At 43.6% G+C, this 20,329-nt stretch overlaps 6 protein-coding genes across 15 annotated transcripts; 4 read left to right on the forward strand and 2 right to left on the reverse strand.

The window, feature by feature from the left end:
* The first annotated feature begins 1,885 nt into the window (after positions 1–1,885).
* On the forward strand, positions 1,886–7,812 carry LOC106751873 (protein inscuteable homolog). Its single transcript, XM_014633107.1, has 5 exons — positions 1,886–2,250; positions 2,687–3,016; positions 4,966–5,388; positions 5,562–5,769; positions 5,967–7,812. Exons 1-5 carry the CDS (start codon positions 1,958–1,960, stop codon positions 6,918–6,920), a joined length of 2,208 nt encoding a protein of 735 aa, XP_014488593.1. The 5' UTR covers positions 1,886–1,957; the 3' UTR covers positions 6,921–7,812.
* LOC106751878 (MIT domain-containing protein 1-like) lies at positions 6,984–10,139 on the reverse strand. Its single transcript, XM_014633115.1, has 6 exons — positions 9,962–10,139; positions 9,356–9,554; positions 8,550–8,788; positions 8,279–8,475; positions 8,039–8,204; positions 6,984–7,915 (listed from the first exon to the last, which is right to left on the reverse strand). Exons 2-5 carry the CDS (start codon positions 9,474–9,476, stop codon positions 8,042–8,044), a joined length of 720 nt encoding a protein of 239 aa, XP_014488601.1. The 5' UTR covers positions 9,477–9,554; positions 9,962–10,139; the 3' UTR covers positions 6,984–7,915; positions 8,039–8,041.
* Positions 7,051–12,035, forward strand: LOC106751876. 3 transcript variants are annotated; one of them, XM_014633110.1, is made up of 7 exons: positions 7,051–7,373; positions 10,380–10,560; positions 10,625–10,688; positions 10,782–10,888; positions 10,960–11,176; positions 11,355–11,488; positions 11,615–12,035. In XM_014633110.1, the coding sequence occupies exons 1-7, from the start codon at positions 7,076–7,078 to the stop codon at positions 11,781–11,783; spliced, it is 1,170 nt and encodes a 389-aa protein (XP_014488596.1). In that variant the 5' UTR covers positions 7,051–7,075; the 3' UTR covers positions 11,784–12,035. The 3 variants fall into 3 exon arrangements, with proteins under 3 accessions (XP_014488596.1, XP_014488598.1, XP_014488597.1); XM_014633112.1 differs by lacking the exon at positions 7,051–7,373 and adding an exon at positions 9,476–10,028 and having other exon boundaries at positions 10,377–10,560; XM_014633111.1 differs by lacking the exon at positions 7,051–7,373 and adding an exon at positions 9,476–10,028.
* Positions 12,036–12,670: 635 nt separating this feature from the next.
* LOC106751874 (ADP-ribosylation factor GTPase-activating protein 3) lies at positions 12,671–15,834 on the forward strand. Of its 2 annotated transcripts, XM_014633108.1 has the most exons (8): positions 12,671–12,828; positions 13,188–13,379; positions 13,534–13,665; positions 13,760–13,792; positions 14,145–14,429; positions 14,493–14,764; positions 14,849–15,209; positions 15,484–15,834. In XM_014633108.1, exons 1-8 carry the CDS (start codon positions 12,754–12,756, stop codon positions 15,730–15,732), a joined length of 1,599 nt encoding a protein of 532 aa, XP_014488594.1. In that variant the 5' UTR covers positions 12,671–12,753; the 3' UTR covers positions 15,733–15,834. The 2 variants fall into 2 exon arrangements, with proteins under 2 accessions (XP_014488594.1, XP_014488595.1); XM_014633109.1 differs by lacking the exon at positions 13,760–13,792.
* Positions 15,835–16,017: 183 nt separating this feature from the next.
* LOC106751877 (probable protein phosphatase 2C T23F11.1) lies at positions 16,018–18,494 on the reverse strand. The gene is made up of 5 exons (XM_014633114.1): positions 18,407–18,494; positions 17,985–18,185; positions 17,420–17,625; positions 17,125–17,350; positions 16,018–16,529 (listed from the first exon to the last, which is right to left on the reverse strand). Exons 2-5 carry the CDS (start codon positions 18,169–18,171, stop codon positions 16,192–16,194), a joined length of 957 nt encoding a protein of 318 aa, XP_014488600.1. The 5' UTR covers positions 18,172–18,185; positions 18,407–18,494; the 3' UTR covers positions 16,018–16,191.
* A 98-nt stretch (positions 18,495–18,592) lies between these two features.
* On the forward strand, positions 18,593–20,282 carry LOC106751879 (succinate dehydrogenase assembly factor 4, mitochondrial-like). Of its 7 annotated transcripts, none has more exons than XM_014633122.1 (4): positions 18,593–18,677; positions 19,024–19,189; positions 19,495–19,593; positions 19,946–20,282. In XM_014633122.1, exons 2-4 carry the CDS (start codon positions 19,126–19,128, stop codon positions 20,113–20,115), a joined length of 333 nt encoding a protein of 110 aa, XP_014488608.1. In that variant the 5' UTR covers positions 18,593–18,677; positions 19,024–19,125; the 3' UTR covers positions 20,116–20,282. The 7 variants fall into 7 exon arrangements, with proteins under 7 accessions (XP_014488608.1, XP_014488603.1, XP_014488602.1 ...); XM_014633117.1 differs by having other exon boundaries at positions 18,653–18,741; XM_014633116.1 differs by lacking the exon at positions 18,593–18,677 and adding an exon at positions 18,678–18,769.
* The last annotated feature ends 47 nt before the right edge of the window (positions 20,283–20,329 follow it).

Genomic DNA, 20,329 nt, shown 5'->3' on the forward strand with positions numbered 1-20,329 from the left:
AAGAAACATTTATTTCATCACATATTAAATATCGTTCCACTGAAACGAAAAGTAGCTCTTTAATATTTTTCTAGCACAACGTTTATTTCTCTCAAATAATTAACACTTGTGACAATCATATTGTAACGTATAAGAGAAAAAAAAAGCATATTATTTAACGGAAAGACATTTATTGTATGAGAAAGCAAACAATCCTGTTTGTTGGGTCAAACATTCGTTTGCTCCATTCCAAGAGACAAATCTGCCTCAATTAAAGAGATTTTATTAAATATCCAAAGAAATCTTTCTCTCTGCGTCTTCTGCAATTTTCTCGTTTCCTGCGAATCCTCGCTCTCTGCGAACATTTAAAGCGAGCTCCTCAATGGCTGTACACGCTGAAATGCACTTCATAATGCGTCTTTCTTTCTCTCAGAAATGTTCACGCAACGCGGATGCGTGTTAGTGACTCATCCACGTACACGCACGCATGACGCATCACTACAGGCATTTTCACGCAGATGTCCGGAGTGGCGCGTGCCTCCACACTCCACCGCACCGTCGCCTCGCTGACACGCGAGCACCGTACAGAAAATGCGGATCCCATGCTTGTTGGGGGCAGGACAAGACAGGGGTCGGGACCCCCGCACGCACGTGGGGGAGCGATAGCTGCACACACCTGGCCCTTAAAAGCGCCATTGGCGTGATTTCGCGACGTCTGCCGAGGAAGAACCGAACGATCGGCTTCCCCCGAGACGTCGCGACGCCAATGAACGACGTCTCCACTTCATCGTCTTTGAAAATGAAATAGAAACGTTTTCTCTTGCCTCCTACTGTGCAGAAGCTATTGTTACATTTTTATTTATCACGCCTTTATAAATATATCCCTCATGAGGACGCTAATCACTTCCTTCTCGCTTGTCCGATTGCGGGACATCACATCAGATCTTTTTCACGATGATTTCGTTTAGTTGTTAAATATTTCGCACGAATATAAGTTTCAAGGTAAGGCTGGATCTTGAAGATTTCACACAAAATTGAGAAATACTTGTAACCCTATTATCGTTATAATTTACTTCTCTTCGGTAACACAGCATTATTTTTCGTTCCTCTTAATAACGATAACGATAATTACATATAACTTTCTCAGTCGAATCACTTGACCTGATAATATTTCTCTCGCTTGGAAGACTATTATCGCGTCGATCCGGCGATCCGCCGATCGCGAAAATCGAGAACGACGAAGAAACTGCACCCACGAGCGCCGCTTCGCGCATCTATTATTTTGCATACCAGAAGCCGGATCACCTTGTATCTATCTATCGAGGAGTAATTAAGCGTCTTCCGGCGTGCAAGAGAACGGACCTCGTTACGGTTTGACGGTTACACACGCGCGCGATGTGCGTACGAGGGGGGGATACGCACCCCATGCAAGCTGCCCCTGTAGAAACGACAAAGGCGAGAGGGGAGGAGCTGCGTTTTCACACGAGTTGGCTTATGCGCTTTGGGCGGAGAAGAGGGACGGCAAAGATCGCGCGAGGAAGTCGGAAGCGAGTCAGTCAGTCAGTCGATTGTGAGGCATTAACGCGCGATCATCGCGCTTCGCATGCGTGTGAGAATGTGAATGCGCGCGATCGCGTATTTGTTTGCTGGGAATATCGTCAACTCGTTAACTCGTCATTTCGGCTTGAAAGCAATCCATCGTGCGAGCAATACCACGAGCTGCGCGTCTCAAGGCGAAGATCTACCGAGGAAGTGTCATCGGGCAGCTTATGGGGTCGCGCCGGCCACCATACGGTCGTCCTCCAGCCACGTGGGAGGGTCGTTCCGCTCCGCTGACTCGTGAAAACACCCCGGTCGGACATTGCGTTGCACCCCGGGCGCATCCCTCGGTCGGGACGTTTATCGCTCGCTACCCTGCAAACGTACAAAATATCTGAGAAGATCGCTTCTTGTTTTGTGGGGTGATCAGAAAAAAATCATGAGCGCGCTCAAGAGATATCAGAGCAAAGTGTTCTGGGACCAAATGGCCTCGCGGGACTTGAAAGACGATCACTCGGTGGGAAGAAATCCGAAGAGCGACAATTTTGAATCCCTTTTCCGTGAGGAAGACACCGAGAGAGGAGGAGAAGATTCGACCGGCAAGTCGGAAAACGACACAGTGGACAGCGGCGATATCACTGCGATACGTATCTGCAAAAGTCCCGATGAGGATGCGAAACAAAACGCGCGTCGAATTACGTCGATACGCGACGAAAGTGCTGCGTGTGGAAGGTATGTGCAGGTTTGATATTAGAAGCGCTAATCAGATTTCTTGGACTGATGCAAAAGTTCGTCCCATTTCTTTATCTAAATGCATTACATTTCTTTGTTTTAAAATACCCGTTGAAAATTTTTCACGTATAATTATATCAACAAAATCGATTATACGACCAAAATAAAGAGCTGATTAAACAAAGGTACAACTGTCTTAAATTAAATTTACTTCTTTTTAATAACGTAATTATCATATTGATTAATACTTTTATACGAAGAGCAACGCGACAAATGTGTCAGGGTGATTGTTTACATATGATATCTCTACCGAAAGACTCGCACGAACACATTAATGATTACTAAATCAAATTGTGATTTAACGACTTATATCGCCATGTCGATAATCTTCGTCGAGGAAAGAACATCCGTACTTAATTAACATTTGGTCATTTAGAATGGAAGAAACGAAGAAGGAAGAAAAGCACAAAGTCGTTTCGAGATCCTGCAGTCCTTTGAGCCAGGATCTAAAAAGTCAGGATTCCGGATTTTCCGACTCCGAGAGATCGGACTGTACGGAGGCTTACGAAAACGCGACTCCGAGACAGAAATCGAGACGGAGGAAGATAAGAGAGTGGAAATTTCACTTGAGGATCGCTTCACCGTGGTCGGAAGAGATATCTCCTCCGAATCCGAAACACACATCCACGCCGAAAGACTCGAGGATATTCCAGACGATGAAAAATCGTCTTGGGAGACGCGCGGAGAGCTCGTCGCGAGGACGAAGGTAAGAATCAATCGATCGAATACCTCCGATTGTGCCTCAAATCGGCAAAGTTGGAAAGTAACTCGTTACTTGTAACGTCCTTACCGTTACTTCTCAATAACACGACCTTGTGACAGCGGTATTCCTTTTTCGTCAGTGACGGCAACGGTAAGACAATTACATTTTATGAGTGACGAATATAATCGTTACTTTCATCGTTACTTTGGATGTACGGAATGCATCGGATTCGGTGGTGAAAAAAGGGTGTTCAAAACTTAGCGATAATTATAACAACTCGTTATCTACCAATGAACGATAACGATCCAGCTAACAAGTCAAACGACGCCTTAATGACGTGTTATCGACGTTGGAGATGTCATTAAAATATTATTAAGACGTCATTTGACCTTACTTTGTTGGCCGAGGAGTTATTTTTCAAAATGTGTTTTGGCAATGAATTACTTGTTTCGAACGAGGAAGAAAAGAGCAGGTAATATCTTTACCTACATTCTTCGGTTCGAAAAATGTGAATAGTTGCGATGAGATTGGAGAAATGAGCCAGTTGATAGGAATGCGACACTTAAGATAATTTCGTTCATTTTTCAACAACGCAATGTACACCTGTGAATCATGGATTGTCGGTGGTGAGCAACGACGCACCGACGTTAATCTCCTCATGTTCCTCACGATATCCGTGTGATAAAAGTGTCCGACACTCGAGCAAATGATTATCAAACCGTAGGTGTCTCGTCTTATCGTCGGACCGTTACATTCGCGTCATGAGCACGTGTACACTCTCCTTATAACGTAAAAAGGGCGCCGGATGAGACGGGACGAGCAGACTTCGCGCACATCTTTCCGAGAAGAACGAAAACGTCATATTTTTTTCAGAAATTTTTATTCAGAAATTTTTAACGATTCAAAAATCTTTCCTCATAAATGAACTGAATAAATGTTGATACGAACAAAGAATTTTTCAAGTATAGAAACATGCCGACGAGTGAGATTGAATTCGACGGGGAAAAAGTGCCGGATCAACCCGATATGTTTGCACGTGTGAATCGCCACGCAGCCAAATGGAAGGCGAGGCTAAGTGGAGCAACGCATAAAGGGGACACAAACTCCGATTGAGCTAAACGACGATTAACTTACTGTGGTTGCAACTGGAATTCCAAACTCTTTCTCAATTTCTTCTGCAACAGAAATTGATGACCCTGTAAGTCGTTTAGCTCAATTGATGCGATATCTCGTCTTTTTCTACAGGTGCCATTTTTACCGTCCCTTAACCACGTATGATATTTACTTCGGAACGAGGGAGAAACGGGACTAAAAACACGATGCCGTTGTATCCTTTCTCGCGCGTTTCTGATCCTATTAAGCGTCGAACGCACGCTGCGAAATTCGTCACAATGCTTTTCTGTTAGTCACCGTGTACGTTCGTGCGCGCGTACGTGAGTCAATGCAACGCGTCGCACGAGGAATACGTAAATGAAGAATGAGCCGGGCTCGGGCGGGCAGAGCCGTGACACAGTGTCGTGTTCTCGGTCGCGCGACAGCGAATCTACGAGGAATTCGGCGCGCAGGTAGACGCATTGTGGTGCTGCAGGAGCGTGATTAGTCATCGCGAAAGAACGATCTCGGTCTTGATTAGTCATTGCGTTTACCACCAGCGATCGCTTCCCACCCGAGGAAATTGACTGACGTATGATCGCGAGTAATCACGTAACGATGAAGATCTCTCAGTAGCGGGATAATAACTGTGGCATGACGATAGTAGCCGTTGAAGGTAGTGCCAAGGACGACCGAAAAGAGAGCGAGGAAAAGTAGAATGTTTATCGAATATTCGGTCTGCGACTCGTCTTCTAGACTCTTCCGTCGCGGTAATTCGTTTGAGAGAAGTCACGTGTGACATGTACGTATGGTTGTTACACAACTCTTACAGTGCACTCACCGGACGCGAATCGTTCCAGGAGCATCGACGAGACGCGGGCCAATGCACCACTCTCGTCCGTCGGATCGCTGGAGGGGCTGGGCGATTTTCTGTACGCCTCCGAGCCGCCGGAAGACAGCGTTCAGCGGCCGGCGAGCGCGAAATCGCCGGTTTCCACCGTCGATTCCGCCGCGATATCCGCCGGCAGGGACGTGTTGAAATCCAGAAATTATCGCCAATCGTCGTCCATGAGAGCCTGGCTGACCGATCTCGCCATCGAGACCGAGAACGAGTGCGGCAACGCTCTGCAGAGCAAGAATCTGCCGCGCAGGAGAGCACTGGTGGTATCCGGGGAGGCACACGTGCGCGATCTCAAGATGATGTCCTCCGCGGCCACCGCAGCCGCGAGCAAACTCTTGGCTGACGCCGAGCAGTTTGAGCAACATTATCGCAACATTGTCGAGTAAGTGCTGCTGAAAATGTATGTTTGTCAATTGTTAATTGTTAAAATATCTCGTTACAATTAAATCTTAATCGCGATGTTGTGTGCGCAATATTTTTATATTCCACATTTAAATGAAGCGAGTAGTTTTTTTTCACAAATGACCGAGTTAAGTTCGTCCGCGTCACGCGCAGGAAAATAACGCGCCTGGAAGGTGGCCGATCCGAGATGGGGCTTCTCCGCAGCATCGAGGAAGCCGCGTTCGCGATCCTCTCGCAATTGGGAGCGCCTCCTCCGCGGCGAATTCAACAGGGCGGCCTGAGGAGCATCCTCGCGCAACTGCAAAACATGAAGACGTATGTCGACGGCACGATCGACGCGCGTTTGGATTTTTACATAGAGGTTGGTTCACACGCCGATCAATATCGTGAGATTTCTGGAAATACGTCAATCAGAACGAACAGTGAAATAAGAATCGTAGGCGTTTCCTCAGCAAAATTTAATACTGGGAATTTACTAAATATTGGCAGTAATGATAGTACTTAATCATATAAATAAAAAGATTTGTTTGTATTGACATTAATCGAGCCTCCTTTCAGAAAATCGTCCGCGGCCTGGAGGAGGCGCCGCGCGAAGACAGCGGCATAGCCCGCGGCGCTCTGGCAGCTTTGACCGCCTTGGGATTGTCGGATTGCCGCGCGGGAAGCAGCATAGCCCGGTGCTCCGGGGTAAAGGCGCTCTTGACGTGTCTGATCAGCGCACGAGATCCCTCGTGCGACTTGGTCGCGGTCTCGCTGCGCGCTCTGGCCAGCGTATGCTCGTCGACGACCGCCATCGAGTACTTCGTCCGCGACGGCGGCCCGGAGATTCTCACGGACCTGCTGGAGGTGGAATCCACTCGCGAGAAGGAGAAGACCGAGGCCGCCGCCTTGGTGGTACAGATCACCGCGCCGTGGACCAACGCGATAGGTCTGCCTCACCTCGAGCCTTTCGCCGGCTCCTTGATACCGGCGCTGAACCGGCTGCTTGACAACACCAGCTGCGCCCAGACGCTGCTGTTGACGGCCGCCGCACTCAACAACATGTCCAAGTCGCGATTGTGCAGCGAAGTCATCTTGGCGGAGGACAGCGTGAGGAAGCTACTGAGAAGCGTGAAGAAATCCGCCACCGGCGGCAATGTCTGGCTGATGGAACAGGTGGCCGCGCTGATCGGCGAATTGGCGCGCACTCCCGCCGGCCGAGCGCACCTGGCGAAGGTGCGCGCCTCCGTGGCGTTGGTTTCCTTCCTAAGGATGAGACCTCCCGGCCTGGAGGACGCGTACCAACGGCTGGAGGTCACCGCTGCCGCCGCGCTCACCAGACTCTGCGTGGAGCCCGAAATCGCGCGACAAGTGGTCGCGGTCGGCGGCGCCGACTGTCTACCGGCGGAAACGGAGAAGGACGAGGTCGAAGCGGGCTTGTTGAGATACACCAGGTCGCTGAGGCGAGCGTGCAAGAAGGCGGCGAGGCAAATCGGGATCGCGAAGGCCAAGGATAGCAGCGCGTTGGATTGAGGGTGGACAGTGAAAGGTCGTGCGTGGTAAAAGGCTGTAAATACACACACACACACACATATATATATATTGTACAACAATAAGCTGTAATTACAATTTACATTACATTTATAATGTAAAAGTACTGTCTCGTTGTTAGGAAGAAATGTACAGATATGTGGCGGTCGAACCTCGCGCGCCGTCACCGGCGGCGCCACCGCCCAGAGCGGCCTCACATACGCGAAAACAAGTTCTGCAACCGCGCCCGGTCTTCTGACCGGCTCGAGCGCCATCCGGCTTTTCCGGCGCGTCGCGCGCACCGCCGGAACCACGCGAGGGTCACGCGACACCAAACGACGGCCAAGCACGTGTTCTGTGGCGCGATCGTGTTCTGTTTCGAAGCGTCCCGGCGGTCGTGCCAGGACCCCAGCTCGCTCTCTTCCTTCTCGGACTCTGGACAACACGGACGTGATCGTGAGTGTTCCTTGCTGTCCACTCTTGTACGTTCCGCTACCGACACTACGAACTAGTGCGTGCCAGTGCCTTCGTTCCGTCGCTCGCGATTCCGCGTCAGCCCGCGGGTGCGAGTGACCTCGCGACGCTCCCTCGTCGCCGATCGCTCCCGCGACCGTCGCCCTCCGACCTCCGTCGCGATCGCCGCCCTCGCGACGCCTTGAGCGGCCTGCGTCTCGTATCTCTCCCTGCGTGAGAAAAAAGAGCCGGCTCCGCGTCCTAGCGGGCCGAATTCACTGTATATAGCGTTCCGATTTCTGCGTCTCACGTTGCGGCCATTTCGTTCAGCGTCGCGGCCATTTTGTTCTACGCCACGTTCTTAGCCTTTAGCACACAGTTTTCCTTTGTTACGTTTGCGAGTTTGTAAAATTACCAGAAAATATAGCTGCGTGTGAGCAGTCATAAGGACTCCGCTTTATTAGCGCACACCCACAGGGCTGCCCCTACTCGATACCTTCCTCTCCTCTTCCTCTGCACGCGCGGTAGCCCTGGGCTAGTCCCGCCTGCCTCCACAAATGTATACGTGTAAAAATACGGTCTTTCTCTTTCGGTCGTAAAAAAAATGTACCATAATTCTTATATTTTTAAAACTTTATAAAAGATATTGATCACTTTGTTCTTCGCACCCTCTAACTGCCACTATCCTGAAGGTGTGCTTTGTGGAAAATGTCCACTGTGGTCTCCAAACAGGGCCTCAAGTCCAGATCGCATATACCGAGGACGAATTTGCCATCCGGCGCTTTGAAGTAGTCTAATCCGCGTCCGATTTTTATTATCCATCCGTTGCTCAATCTAAAATACACGGAAGATTGACACAGGAATCCGGAAATTTTTTTTGTAATGGCTACATATGCATTTGTCTTTACGAGATTTTCCTGTCGTGCAATGTCTCGGAGAAGGAGAAATCGAAAGAGATTTTATGAGACGCCAAATTCTCTTTCAACTCCGCCAATCTTGTGATTTGATTGTTATCTACTGAATCGTAAGTCGTAAGCAGAGATATCCTGGACAATGTGCAACATTTTTGGACAGCCAGTTCACATAACCTGACCAAGTTTTGACACTACAAATAAATATGACATTGCAAATACATGTTATAGCAATATACATCTTTTCTGAATAATGTTATGCACATACTTGATGGAAGGTTCTTATATATGGATCCTCGATATTGATGTAAGTAACGGTACCGTCTAAAAATCTGCCAAAAACACTTGCATAACTGTGTCCTGTCGATCCATTCTCAATCCTCGTCGACTCCCTGTATAAGCCGTCCAACTTCCTCGCATGAATGAAACTCTTTAGCTTTTCAGCTCTTTCCAGGTAGTTCTTTGCCTTAGTAGTAAAGTGTCCCTTCTTGGATGCTTCCTTTGTTTCTACATCGTTTCATTAACGATTCTTGAACCGAGTCACAAAAGTAGTAATACAATAAAACCCTAACAGTTTCCACACTTTCTAACAAAAGACTCTCGAGACCAAGAAAAAGAGAGTGGATGCTTTCCACTTAATAACACAAATATTAGTTTGCCTTTCTTTCATATTTAATAAGCGGCAAAATTAAGTATCAACTTGTATCACTAAATGGAAAGTACGCAATAAACACAAAAGGAAGAAGCCTCTCTCTGACAATTTGCAAACCATAAATAGATATCACATACTTTAATATTTGCATTCAAATAGAAAATTATGCTCCGATCTAACCGTAGTAGTGAAACAAAGGCTGTGTTTCGTTATTCACTGTCAGTACTGAAAAGCCATAGTACAACTATTTCAGTAACAGACAATCAGCCTTAACATTCAAATTTTACAAGGTTAGGAAATTTGCTGTCAAAAATAAGGTTCGAAGAGGAGGCCACTGTCCCTCGCATTTACCTCATATTCGCAGATCGTTAACAGGAGAGAAGCAGAGAAACGGTGATTCACACAAGCATCCTCGATGGTACCTTTTACAATGTTGAGAAGTATCTGCACACCCTCCTCGTACAATATCAACGCCTTCGTATATTGCTCCTTCTCGTCCATCTCCACCGCTCGTTTCAGCACCGAAATCGCTGCAGGTTCCATTTCTCTACGTTCGCAACTTGAACGATGTTCAAATGTCGCTGCACGGAGAGAGGAAGTTTTTCAACCCGACCACTATATCTGCGACATAATGACGCTCAGACTATAATCGATCTTTACTCTTGTAATCTACAGATTTTATCTGGCGCGAAAAAATACATTTGATAGCTCGGAAATATACAACAAAGCCGTTGCGACCGAAGGGTATTTCGTATTCGAGGCTCGCAACAAATTACGACGCGACGTTGCGTGCAACGACACGCGCTTCGTTCGGTCACGCACGATGAATATGATAAGGAACAATGCCGTTCATCACATGCCAATCTACGTCAAGCATGCATTTTTGCTGAATTTGCGTTCATATTTCAAACATTATCGATTATCGCGACACGTTCGAGCGAGAAGACTGTCTCGCAATATTTAATCAAACATGGCGCCCGACAACTTTAACCTAGTGATGTCGCGCGAATCGCTCAGGTGAAACGTACCTTGGCACCTCGGTGCGCTGCAATAGCTTCGAGAAGCTCTCCTCTTGTTGGAACGATCGATCGTCGGGTAAGCTAAACTTCCTCGAGAAAAATATCCGTGGCACTCGCTTCGTTGTGTTCTCGTTCGATGACGACGCTCGGGTGTGGTGACGTCATTCACGTGATCGAAGCGCAGCACCGAAGCGCGGCAAAATTTTGACCTGCGTTGTGATATTGCACGATACTGGTCAATTCAATGGTTCATAAATTCATTCAATAAGCATGAAGTGACATTATATTAATGTAATACAATTTCTAGTCGATATAATGAGGAAAAAATCAATATAATATAAAATATAACTTTCATATTAATATCGATTGCAGCATTTGTAAATGAATACGTAAGTTATATATGAGTTTTGTACATATTTTTAAGTAGCCATGAAGACCAGTAAAAATTTCGCCCACGGTTCGTTATGGGGAGAATTGCCAGCGCGAGAAATGCTGAAGCAAGAAGTCATTACACCGGACATCATAGAGAATGTTTGGCGGCAAGTTATAGATGATTCAAACAATCCTGATTGTGACTACCGCAATGACAGGCAAACTGAATATTTACAGTAAGTTATAAATGTGACAAATTAAATTTGATCATCGTACATTATTAATGTCATTCTGTTATAGGTTACCGATGGGAAATCTTCATGTATTGAACACCATAAATCTTCACCAACAACTGCGAACAATAGTAAAAAAATTTTAATGAATTTTCAATTCTAAAGTCATATAGAAAATGTGCTTTCGGCAAGTAATCAATTAATTTCCTTTTTTTTCTTTAAAGGAGGAAGGAACTGTGCTTGGAAACATGACTATGGTAGATTCAAAGGATTCACAGAATATGACAGATTCTAAGAATCTATTTCATTTTCCACCTCATCAGACAGAAAGGTATAATTCCTATTATAATCTATTGTCACATAATAATACCCTAATTAATTGATGTTATTATGATGTTTAAGAAATAAATTTAAAGACTGCTCCACCATCCATCATTTAACACCACAAACAGCGCGAAACCTGTTGAGGCACACTGTGACTATTTTATTAGCTCACATTGGGTTTGAAAGCTCATCAGACATAGCTATAGAAACCATCACCGACATTGTGGATCATTTTCTGAGGAGGATGACTCTGCTGTTAAAAGTCGCGGTTGAACAGAAGGATCACGGATTTCCTGTAAGAGGAAACGAATATATAACAAGTGATATATATGATTGGCAGAAATGAGATATTCATATTTTCCTTGAGATAATTTTGTAAAGAGAAATTATATCGTTTCAGGATATTTCAATTTAAATGTATGCTGAATTTTTACCCACCCATTGCTTATGTATAACAAATTTATACTTCTCAGGACACTGTAGAGAGAGTGCTGGTAGAGACAGGTGTGGGAGGAGTGACAGCGCTGCACGACTATTATCAGGAATATATTCTGAAGTTCGAAGAGAACATGAAGAAGAAGGTCGAAGAAATGATGGAGAGACAGAGGCAACTTGAACTTAATACTTGTAGTACTAAGTATTCGCTTTTACAACCGAGTCATTTACTACATCATTGCCACTTTAGAAAGAAACGATTGCATCATATCATAATAATGGCACAATAATTTTGCAGAATGGTACTAGATGAAGCTGCTAGTAAACTACAGTTCGAAGAACTGGACGAGTTCGGTAATGTGTATCGTGAAGTGCCGACACTTCAATTGCTCGATCCAGAAATGGGCTTTCCGCCCAGCCTGGATGCTGGTTTTCAGATGCTCTACAATCTTGAGCAGGATGAGTAGGTTTTACGTACGAGCAGGCCATTGTCGGACAAGATCATAATCTCAGTGCTTCTAGATTAAACAGTCTGGAAGAGGAGGAAGTGAATGTGAGAAATACAACGGGGCAACGATTCGACGCTTGTGTGGTTGAGAAAAAATGTTGAGTTATCGAGACATGTAAACGCTTTCATGGGATGAAATCACATGAAACGTATTCTCAGGATTTACGTGCTCATTGTGTCATCATTATAATAAAAAGAATCTTGCGCGTTTTCTTATTTTTTATGCATAACATCGGGGCGAGTTTAACATTTCGTGGTTGACTTTTAGCAATTAACAATAAATACTTAGATGAAAATACTGATTTTCCGAAAATGGATAAAAATACAACAATCGGAAAGCGTTATTTTCAAGCAGCTAGCAATTTAAACGACCATGCGATTTTTATCGTCAATTGGATTGCTTACTGAACGGAAATGCGCCAATTGGAACACAGCATTTCTAATATATCACTAGATATAGCACGAAACCATAAATTTTGAAAAACTATTATTATCAATATCACTAATTAGCGAGAATTATTTAGCTTCCGTCTAACTTATCGAATCGTATCTCTCCAACCCAATCTCTCGGTGAAGATGGTGGCGGCTCGCAATGGAGACACCGGGAACTAATAAAAATAACGGCTCTAATAGAAGATTCACCCTGCGCATGACACGGTGAATTCACATTTACGCTACGCACAAAAATTTTTTTACTCGATCGTGATATGTGAAATATGTAAGATTCAATGGACTGGAACTTCATTAAAAATAACGATTAAGATGGGTCAAGAAGTTTTTTACAGCTTGAATTTCTCAATTTTTATCCTACGGATTTTCTACCTACCTGGATAATAGTATCATCACTGAGAGAGACTTCAGCGCCGAACAATTAGCTCTCGCCACGCGTCCCAGAATCCTCTGTGACGCACGTTGACAACACGTCAAAAATGGCAGATCCTGCAGCCAGCAAGGCAGATATCGAGGAAATTTTCAAAAGATTGCGCGCTATTTCATCGAATAAGGTTCGTTTGAGCGCAATATTATTGTCTAATCGTTATTGTAGGTACGAGGGGAACAACAGGATAATTGATCCCTTGGGTCAATTGGATTCCAACATCATACTGCTACTTCCAATCTGCAGTTTTCCACGAATCTTTCTTCCAATCGTGTAACACGCACGAAAGTGGTCAAGTCTTGAACAGTTGTATTTTGCAAAGCGTTTCTACTAAATGTTTTTGAAACGCATTAAAAAAAAAAATGTCTTTATTGACGCTTACTTGATTTTCTACAATCAATACTAAACAATTTGTTGCATCTATACTTTTATTTAGAGAAGTTAGAATAAAAGGGAGAAGCAAAAATTATAATTAACTTCTTCCAGACATGCTTTGACTGCAACGCAAAGAATCCAGCATGGTCCAGTGTAACATATGGAGTCTTTTTGTGCATCGACTGTTCCGCGGTGCATCGTGGTTTGGGTGTACATGTGACTTTTGTCAGATCCACCCAACTTGATACAAATTGGACGTGGCTGCAGCTCAGGAATATGCAGCTGGGTGGTAATGCTAACGCTGTTAGTTTCCCATAACTTTCAATATCATTATTTGTATTATTGTTCCTATAGATATACCATCATTATTATTTGAGCAATATTATTATTAATTATCAGTGATATTACAAAATTAATACATTTTTCACCTAGCCTCAACCCTATTAATGATTTCTAGAGAAAATTCTTTGCGCAACACAATTGTACCTCAAACGACGCTCAACAGAAGTATAATTCACGTGCGGCTATGTTATACAGAGAGAAATTAGGTCAGGTGTCAGCTCAAGCAATGCGCCGCTATGGCACAAAGGTATAATCACTAAATAGACAATATTAACATTTGTAACATGTAATAAATATTATTAGTTAGAGATCCTCTGTAATTATAAATATGGTAATTATAGGTTTCTCTACCTTCGCCAAAAAGTAAAACAATGGTGAGCCGAGTGAATGTTTAAAGAAAACCAATGCTTGAAAGTTGACTAATGTGTGCTTATGACGAAAAGTTGCTTCTTTCATTTCTCATAAACATACACATCGGTTGTTTTTCATATCTTTAATATCAATGCACATGCCCAATGTCCTGTATGTCTATGATTACTCAGATATATGTGTTACTTGCGTTTGTTGCAACAAAAGAGCTTGTTGCTCATCTATATGATCGTAACATACTTGGAGATTGTAAAGACATCATTTTTAATACGCATACGTTTTATCACTACTTCAAAACGCAACATCTATTACTTTGTGCACATAATATAGTCGATATTTCAATCGTACTTTTTGCAGCTTCACTTAGAGGAGGGTACAGAAACGGAAGAGGCAAACGAGCTCGACTTCTTCAAACAACATGAAAATATAGACTCACATCAACCTGAAGCGATAATTCCGACGGAAGAAAAGGCATTCCTCACACCTGTGTCAAATAATGATAATACGGAGAGTGGCATACCACCGGAGGTTGCCTCTAATTGCTTAGGGCCTTCCGTAAAACTTTCTGATCCTACCTCGAATGTGCAATCCGAGAGGAAACCTACCATAGGTCGTAGGACAGTGCAGTCCAAAAAGGCCGGTGTAAGTTTACACATTTGTGGTGAAACGCGATATATTGCAATTATCGTTATTCCCTGATTACAGTTGGGGAAAAAAGCCGGGAGTTTAGGAGCTCAAAGAGTTAAGACGAATTTTGACGAGCTGGAGAGGAGTATCACGGAAATAGGTAAACAGATGCAAGAGAAGGATCAAGAGGTGACGAAGGAAGAACAAAAGGAATTGGCCACGCGTCTTGCTTACCGGTACGAGCAAAATTTGAGTCAGCAGGCTAAGAAAGTGGAGGAGAGAGCGAAGCAGCTGGACCCGTCGAAGGCCGGACAAGCGGAACGACTTGGAATGGGATTTAACGTACGAAGGTAATGAATTTTGTCGCTCTTGTAAAATATGTACGAATGCAAGGTTCACGACTTAGCTCAATGTCATCTATTGTTTTCGTTTAGTGGCGCGAGCCATTCCGCACTTGGCGACATGAAGATAATAACACAGGAGTCATCGTCGAAGACTATAACGGCCGTGGAGCCAAGGTCGAGAGACGTAGACGTCGAGCGTGATCTTTTCGTCGGCTTGGACGAATTTTACGCGATGTACGCTAATAGCACCAGCAAGTCTTCACGCGGTGAGGATATCGTGGTTGTGGCGGAACCGGAACCGCCTAAGCGGTTAGTAACCTCGACACGAACCGCAAAGAACGATATGAAAACTTCTTCACCCACCGTCGAGGGAGAAGCCCAGAAGAAATTCGGTAGCGCGAAAGCCATCAGCTCGGAGCAATATTTTCAAGACAGTGCTTCCGATAACTCGGTGAGCGAAAAAATATCTCACACGAGGAGATTATTAATAGTTTTTATCTAGTGCAGCACCGAGGTATAATTCGTAGTATATTTAAAAGATAAGACAACAATCGTCACACTCTATAGTTTTATTCGAGGAGATAATACACACGATTCAATTACGTATCTATGATACCTTAATTTTATCGCATATTTCAAGATATCACAGTAGCGAGAGATTTAGAGCAGCGATAATATATAAAGCATAATTTCATTATTCTCCAACGAAGAACGATTTTTCGCAGTGGGAACGTAAGAGTAATTTACGTCGTTTCGAGGGCTCATCCAGCATCTCATCGGCCGATTATTTTGGCACTGAAAACTCGGCGCCATCCTCATCGCTGTCGATGCGCCTCGGCGCGGGACGAGCCGGTGTCGTAGATCTGGACGATGTTCGAGAGAGCGTACGCCAGGGTGTAAACAAGGTTGCAGGGAGGCTCAGTTCATTCGCAAACGCGGCAGTCTCCTCTATACAAGATCGTTATGGGCTCTGAATGATATCTAATTGCATTTTATTAAGATTGTTATGACACTTATATCCGGACTGGTCTTGTCCATTGTTTGAAACTGTAAATAAAAGCTTACCCACGATTGAGCTTCCGTGTAACTTATCTTTCGGGCGTGCACACGTATTTTTATGTAGAAGCAGTTATAAATCGGGATGTCGAGACTTATCATACAGTAACGTAAATGAGAATAAATAAGATGTATTTTGTAAAATATGCTTGATCACTTCACAATGTAGAAAGAGAGAATCAACTATTCCTCTTATCACATATATATATATATATATATATATATATATATATTGCACACTTATCACATATATATATATATATTGCGTAACAAATATCTCTATATCAAAAGTCAGATTACACCGACGCGAGAATAAAATAAGGTACGAATAATTTAGATAAAAAGTAATAAAACATCACTATGTATACCTAAGAAGGTTAAGGATCTATACTTGACGGTTCTTGACAACGCAGGACCAACTGCGAACACGGTTTACCGTGGAGAAAACACACGAGTATCACTGTCATGTTATCACAGCCGGTACCCATCAGAGCGTCCGGTGCCAGGCAGTGATTCAAAAGTTCCTCGCAGATCTCCTCGGGATATATGTTGTCGTTTTTCGTCGTTTGCGACTCTCCCAGCTTCGTGTGGGCCAAACGCGTTCTCACAAAGTTAACGACTTCCTCGCTAGTCATCACATCCCAGATGCCGTCGCACGCCAGAATCACGAATTCCCAGTCCTCGGTAATAGGGAACTGTTGTACTTCAGGAAAGGCTGCGAAAGATGATACAATACGTTACTCGCGATGATATCGCAAGACTTTTCTCGGAAAAGTTATTTCGAGCTATGTCAAATTATACAGTAAAAAAAACAATGTATGAAATAAATACAATATTATTTGAAATAATATTTCAAGACAATAAAATAGCGGTAATCTATTTTCCATCAACATTCTTGATATCTCTGCAATTTGATATCAGAAAATAACAAACGTTTTTAAAATAAGCATAGATATGCGTGCCATAAAGGTTGCGCTTTCCAGCAAAAGACGCAAGTCTAGTTATCCTTTTTTTTTTACCAAATGCGAAACGATGATGAAATAACTAGATTTATGTCAACTTACTGGAAAGCAGCTACTTTCTTTTAGACGAGTCTCAAAACATCCAATAAGAGAGTTTGAGTAATTCTCAAGAGAGACATTTTCCCTGTCTGATGCGTCGCGAAAGAAAGTGTCGAAAAACTTTTTTATGACTGATACCATACTTGTATACTGACGACTAAAAATATGTGTCAGACAACATGAAGAAACGATACTTGACTACGAGCAGTGTGTGAGAATGAATATTCTATCGTTCAACGTTGTTATTACCGGTGACAATTTGTTCTTGCGGTGATTTCCGCTCGTTTCGTTTAAACATGAAATCCCCGAGTGCGCGTGACAGAGCTAGATTGCCGTTTACTCTCTTGTACTCGACGAAGCCGCCCGCGGCTTCGATCCGCGCGCGCTCGTCCTTCAACGTGGGCTTGTGATCTCGACTGAGAGGAACCGTCTTGCCGTTGATGCTCGCCACCGCTCTGCTGTCACCTGCATTAGCCTATAGAGCTCTTCTTACTGGTCAGCGATTCGAATGCAAAATGTGTCGTTGAAGTAACGCACGACTTACGCTGTATAAAATGTTATCTTTGACGAGGAGAGCGATGACGGTAGTCCCGGCCGGCTCGTCCTTAAGCGCGGCGTCGTTCTGCATCGCTTTATCCAGTTCCAAGAAGCCTTGCTGTATAGCTTGCATAATATTGCCAGACTTGTACTCGCTTCTCTTGCTGATATATTTGTGGAGATGCTTCCCAGCATGTTGCGCCATGGATGCACCTATGAGCGTACAAATATTTGTGTAAATACGTGTGTGTGTGTGTGTGTGTGTGTGTGTTGGATTTACTTGTGTAGAAATGAAACTATCTCTTAGGAACGTATCTTTTATTGTGATTCTTTTTAACAAAAGATGTACATATTGTTCTATTTTTATGTACTTTAGTGCTTGGTCTATCAGCCAAATGGTAAAAGAAAGAAGAATGATTTCAAGAAGCTGAGGAAAATAATGAGAAAATTAGTGAGATACATCGAGCCGTTGTTTCTCCTGCTTAATGACAAGTGCGATTCAAATGGGATAATCAGCGGATTAAATTCGAGATTGTAAAACTTAGAATAACTTTCTAGAAGCAAGTACTCACCTCCGTGTCCATCGTACACTGCAAAGAACGCAGTATCTGGATCATTGGGTAAGGAGAGTATATGCACATGCGAATCTTCCATTTTAATACGCCATCCCTGCATACAGGAGCTACCCACTCTGTAGTTGATGTCCCAGCAACAGGCTGACTTCTTCGATGTTATCGGTTGACTAAGAGTCTGTCCCATTTTTGTGTCTTGACCTGTTGAGAGATAACACACTATTTGATAAAAAGCCAGTATTATTAAGCCAGCATTATTCGAATTGAGTTCCGATTTATGTAAGCCTGATCGCAAAATTTGTCTATTTGCAGCGTCGAAACGTTTGATTCACCGAACGACCGCACCATTTTATAACTCAATATTGTTTGCACAGTCGTTACGTCGTGTTTGGGCGTGATAAAACGTATTCCTCTCGCCTTACCGTCCGTATTTAACTTCTCTTCAGGCTGTTAGTTTCATAAAAGTTTTCCGTGCAAGGGAACACGAAGGGGAACTTCGAAGAACTTGGGAGAACAACGAAGAGCCTCGATACGCGCCCTGCGTTACTTTTCGCGCCTCACATCCAGCCATGGGAAACGACGTGCGTGGCGTCAGAGCGATCCTATGAGCAGACATTGACCGAGATAAACAGCTGATCCGGAGGGTGACGTCGCGACAGGACGTCGTCTTTTTGGAGCGCGATCGTACACTCGGTGCGTCATATTGCCCCCGCGTCCCGAGTGAAGTTAGCCGTGCTTTTTGCACTTTCTGTACTCGGTGTGTGTTCTGCAACTGCGCTCGATAGGTTTGCTCTTTTCTCTCAGGCTTTCCTTAGAAGTTTAACGAACGAATACTCGGATCGTCCTTGTAACGTGAGGAAAGAAGTGATTCGCGGTGAAACGAGCGAGTCTCGTAGGTTATGTGTGCCCAAATGTTTCACGCGGTAAACTTAAACGACCGGAAGTTTTAAAGTCCGTTTAAAATTGTTTCAAGTACGATATTGAGATGTTAGGTAATTCTTGAGAGGACGCTTTGTTTCATACTTCATACAATATCTAGGACTGACAATTGGAGACGTTGCTTGAATCGTGATTGCAAAAGGAAGCAGACATAACTTTGACGGATTGCGCCTCGTCCTCGAGAAGCAGATCTGACGGAAGAATGGCTAACGGTACTTTAATTTCGAGAATTTTGCGTCAATCAACATTTGCAAGATATTTAAAAGGTGAAGGACGAACATTATCCATACTCCCGGAATTAAAAATGATTATATATAATTATATAAAGTCGTACATGAATTTTATGTGGCCACATATACGAAAAAAATGATGTGTCATTTAATTACATGTCAATATCATGTGCTGTGTCAGAAGTAGCATTTACTTCGATTGTATATAATATGTAAACAACAGTATTTTTTCGATGTGGACGTATATGATTATATATAGTCATCCTTATATATAAGCAATTTTTATATATTGGAGTAACACACAACGTCTAATTACACTTGTAACATTTTTCCTTTGAAAGGTCCCGCACGTTTCTTTTCGTCCAAAGACACGGACAAAGTCGACGAGAGTCCGAGATTACGTGAATTCCGGAAGAAATTGCGCGAACGCGCTCCTATAGGTACGTACGTCCCATAGAACTTGCAAGTCTCACAAAATTAGAAATTGAAGTAATGAAAAAATCACGGAAAAAATGTTCCATACATAAAAACAAACTAGGTATAATTTTATATAATTATATAAGGTGTTCCTTAAGTATCCAGCTATACTCAGGAGGGCGACTCTTTAATTTATTTCACGGAAAAAAGTGGTAATAATGTGTTCGAAGTGCCAGTCACAAAAAGCAGCAGTAAGGAAAAATACTAAGGCTTCAACTTCACCTTTGAGCGTTAATCTTGAGTATGGTTGGCTACTATTCTGCAATTTTTATGAAAATAACGAGTAATTTTTCCTGGAAAATTTAAACATCACAGAGAAATTGGAGGAGTTGGGAGAAGGCGAGCATCCTTATCAAGAGCAAGAACCTCTAAAGCCGTTCCCGGACAACACGAATCCAGAAACGGGCGAAATCGGAGGTCCGCGCGGTCCCGAACCGACCCGTTATGGTGATTGGGAAAGGAAAGGCCGTGTCACAGACTTCTGAGCGATTGCAGCTGCGAAGGAGAAAATAAAGCGTTAATTTATAACGTTGCGATAACACCGAGTCTAAGAATATTTTGCCAGTCGACACATCAATCGATTGCCAGTCGACAAAATCAATCAATATGTCATGAAGAACGCTTGTTCTGAATAAAGTACTTTGTCATAGCATCGTGTTTCGTTTCAATGTATTATGTCGTCTTATTCCTGAATGTTCA

This window comes from Dinoponera quadriceps, unplaced genomic scaffold, assembly GCF_001313825.1.
Source record: "Dinoponera quadriceps isolate SergipeBrazil2010 unplaced genomic scaffold, ASM131382v1 scaffold316, whole genome shotgun sequence".
Lineage (NCBI taxonomy): Eukaryota > Metazoa > Arthropoda > Insecta > Hymenoptera > Formicidae > Dinoponera > Dinoponera quadriceps.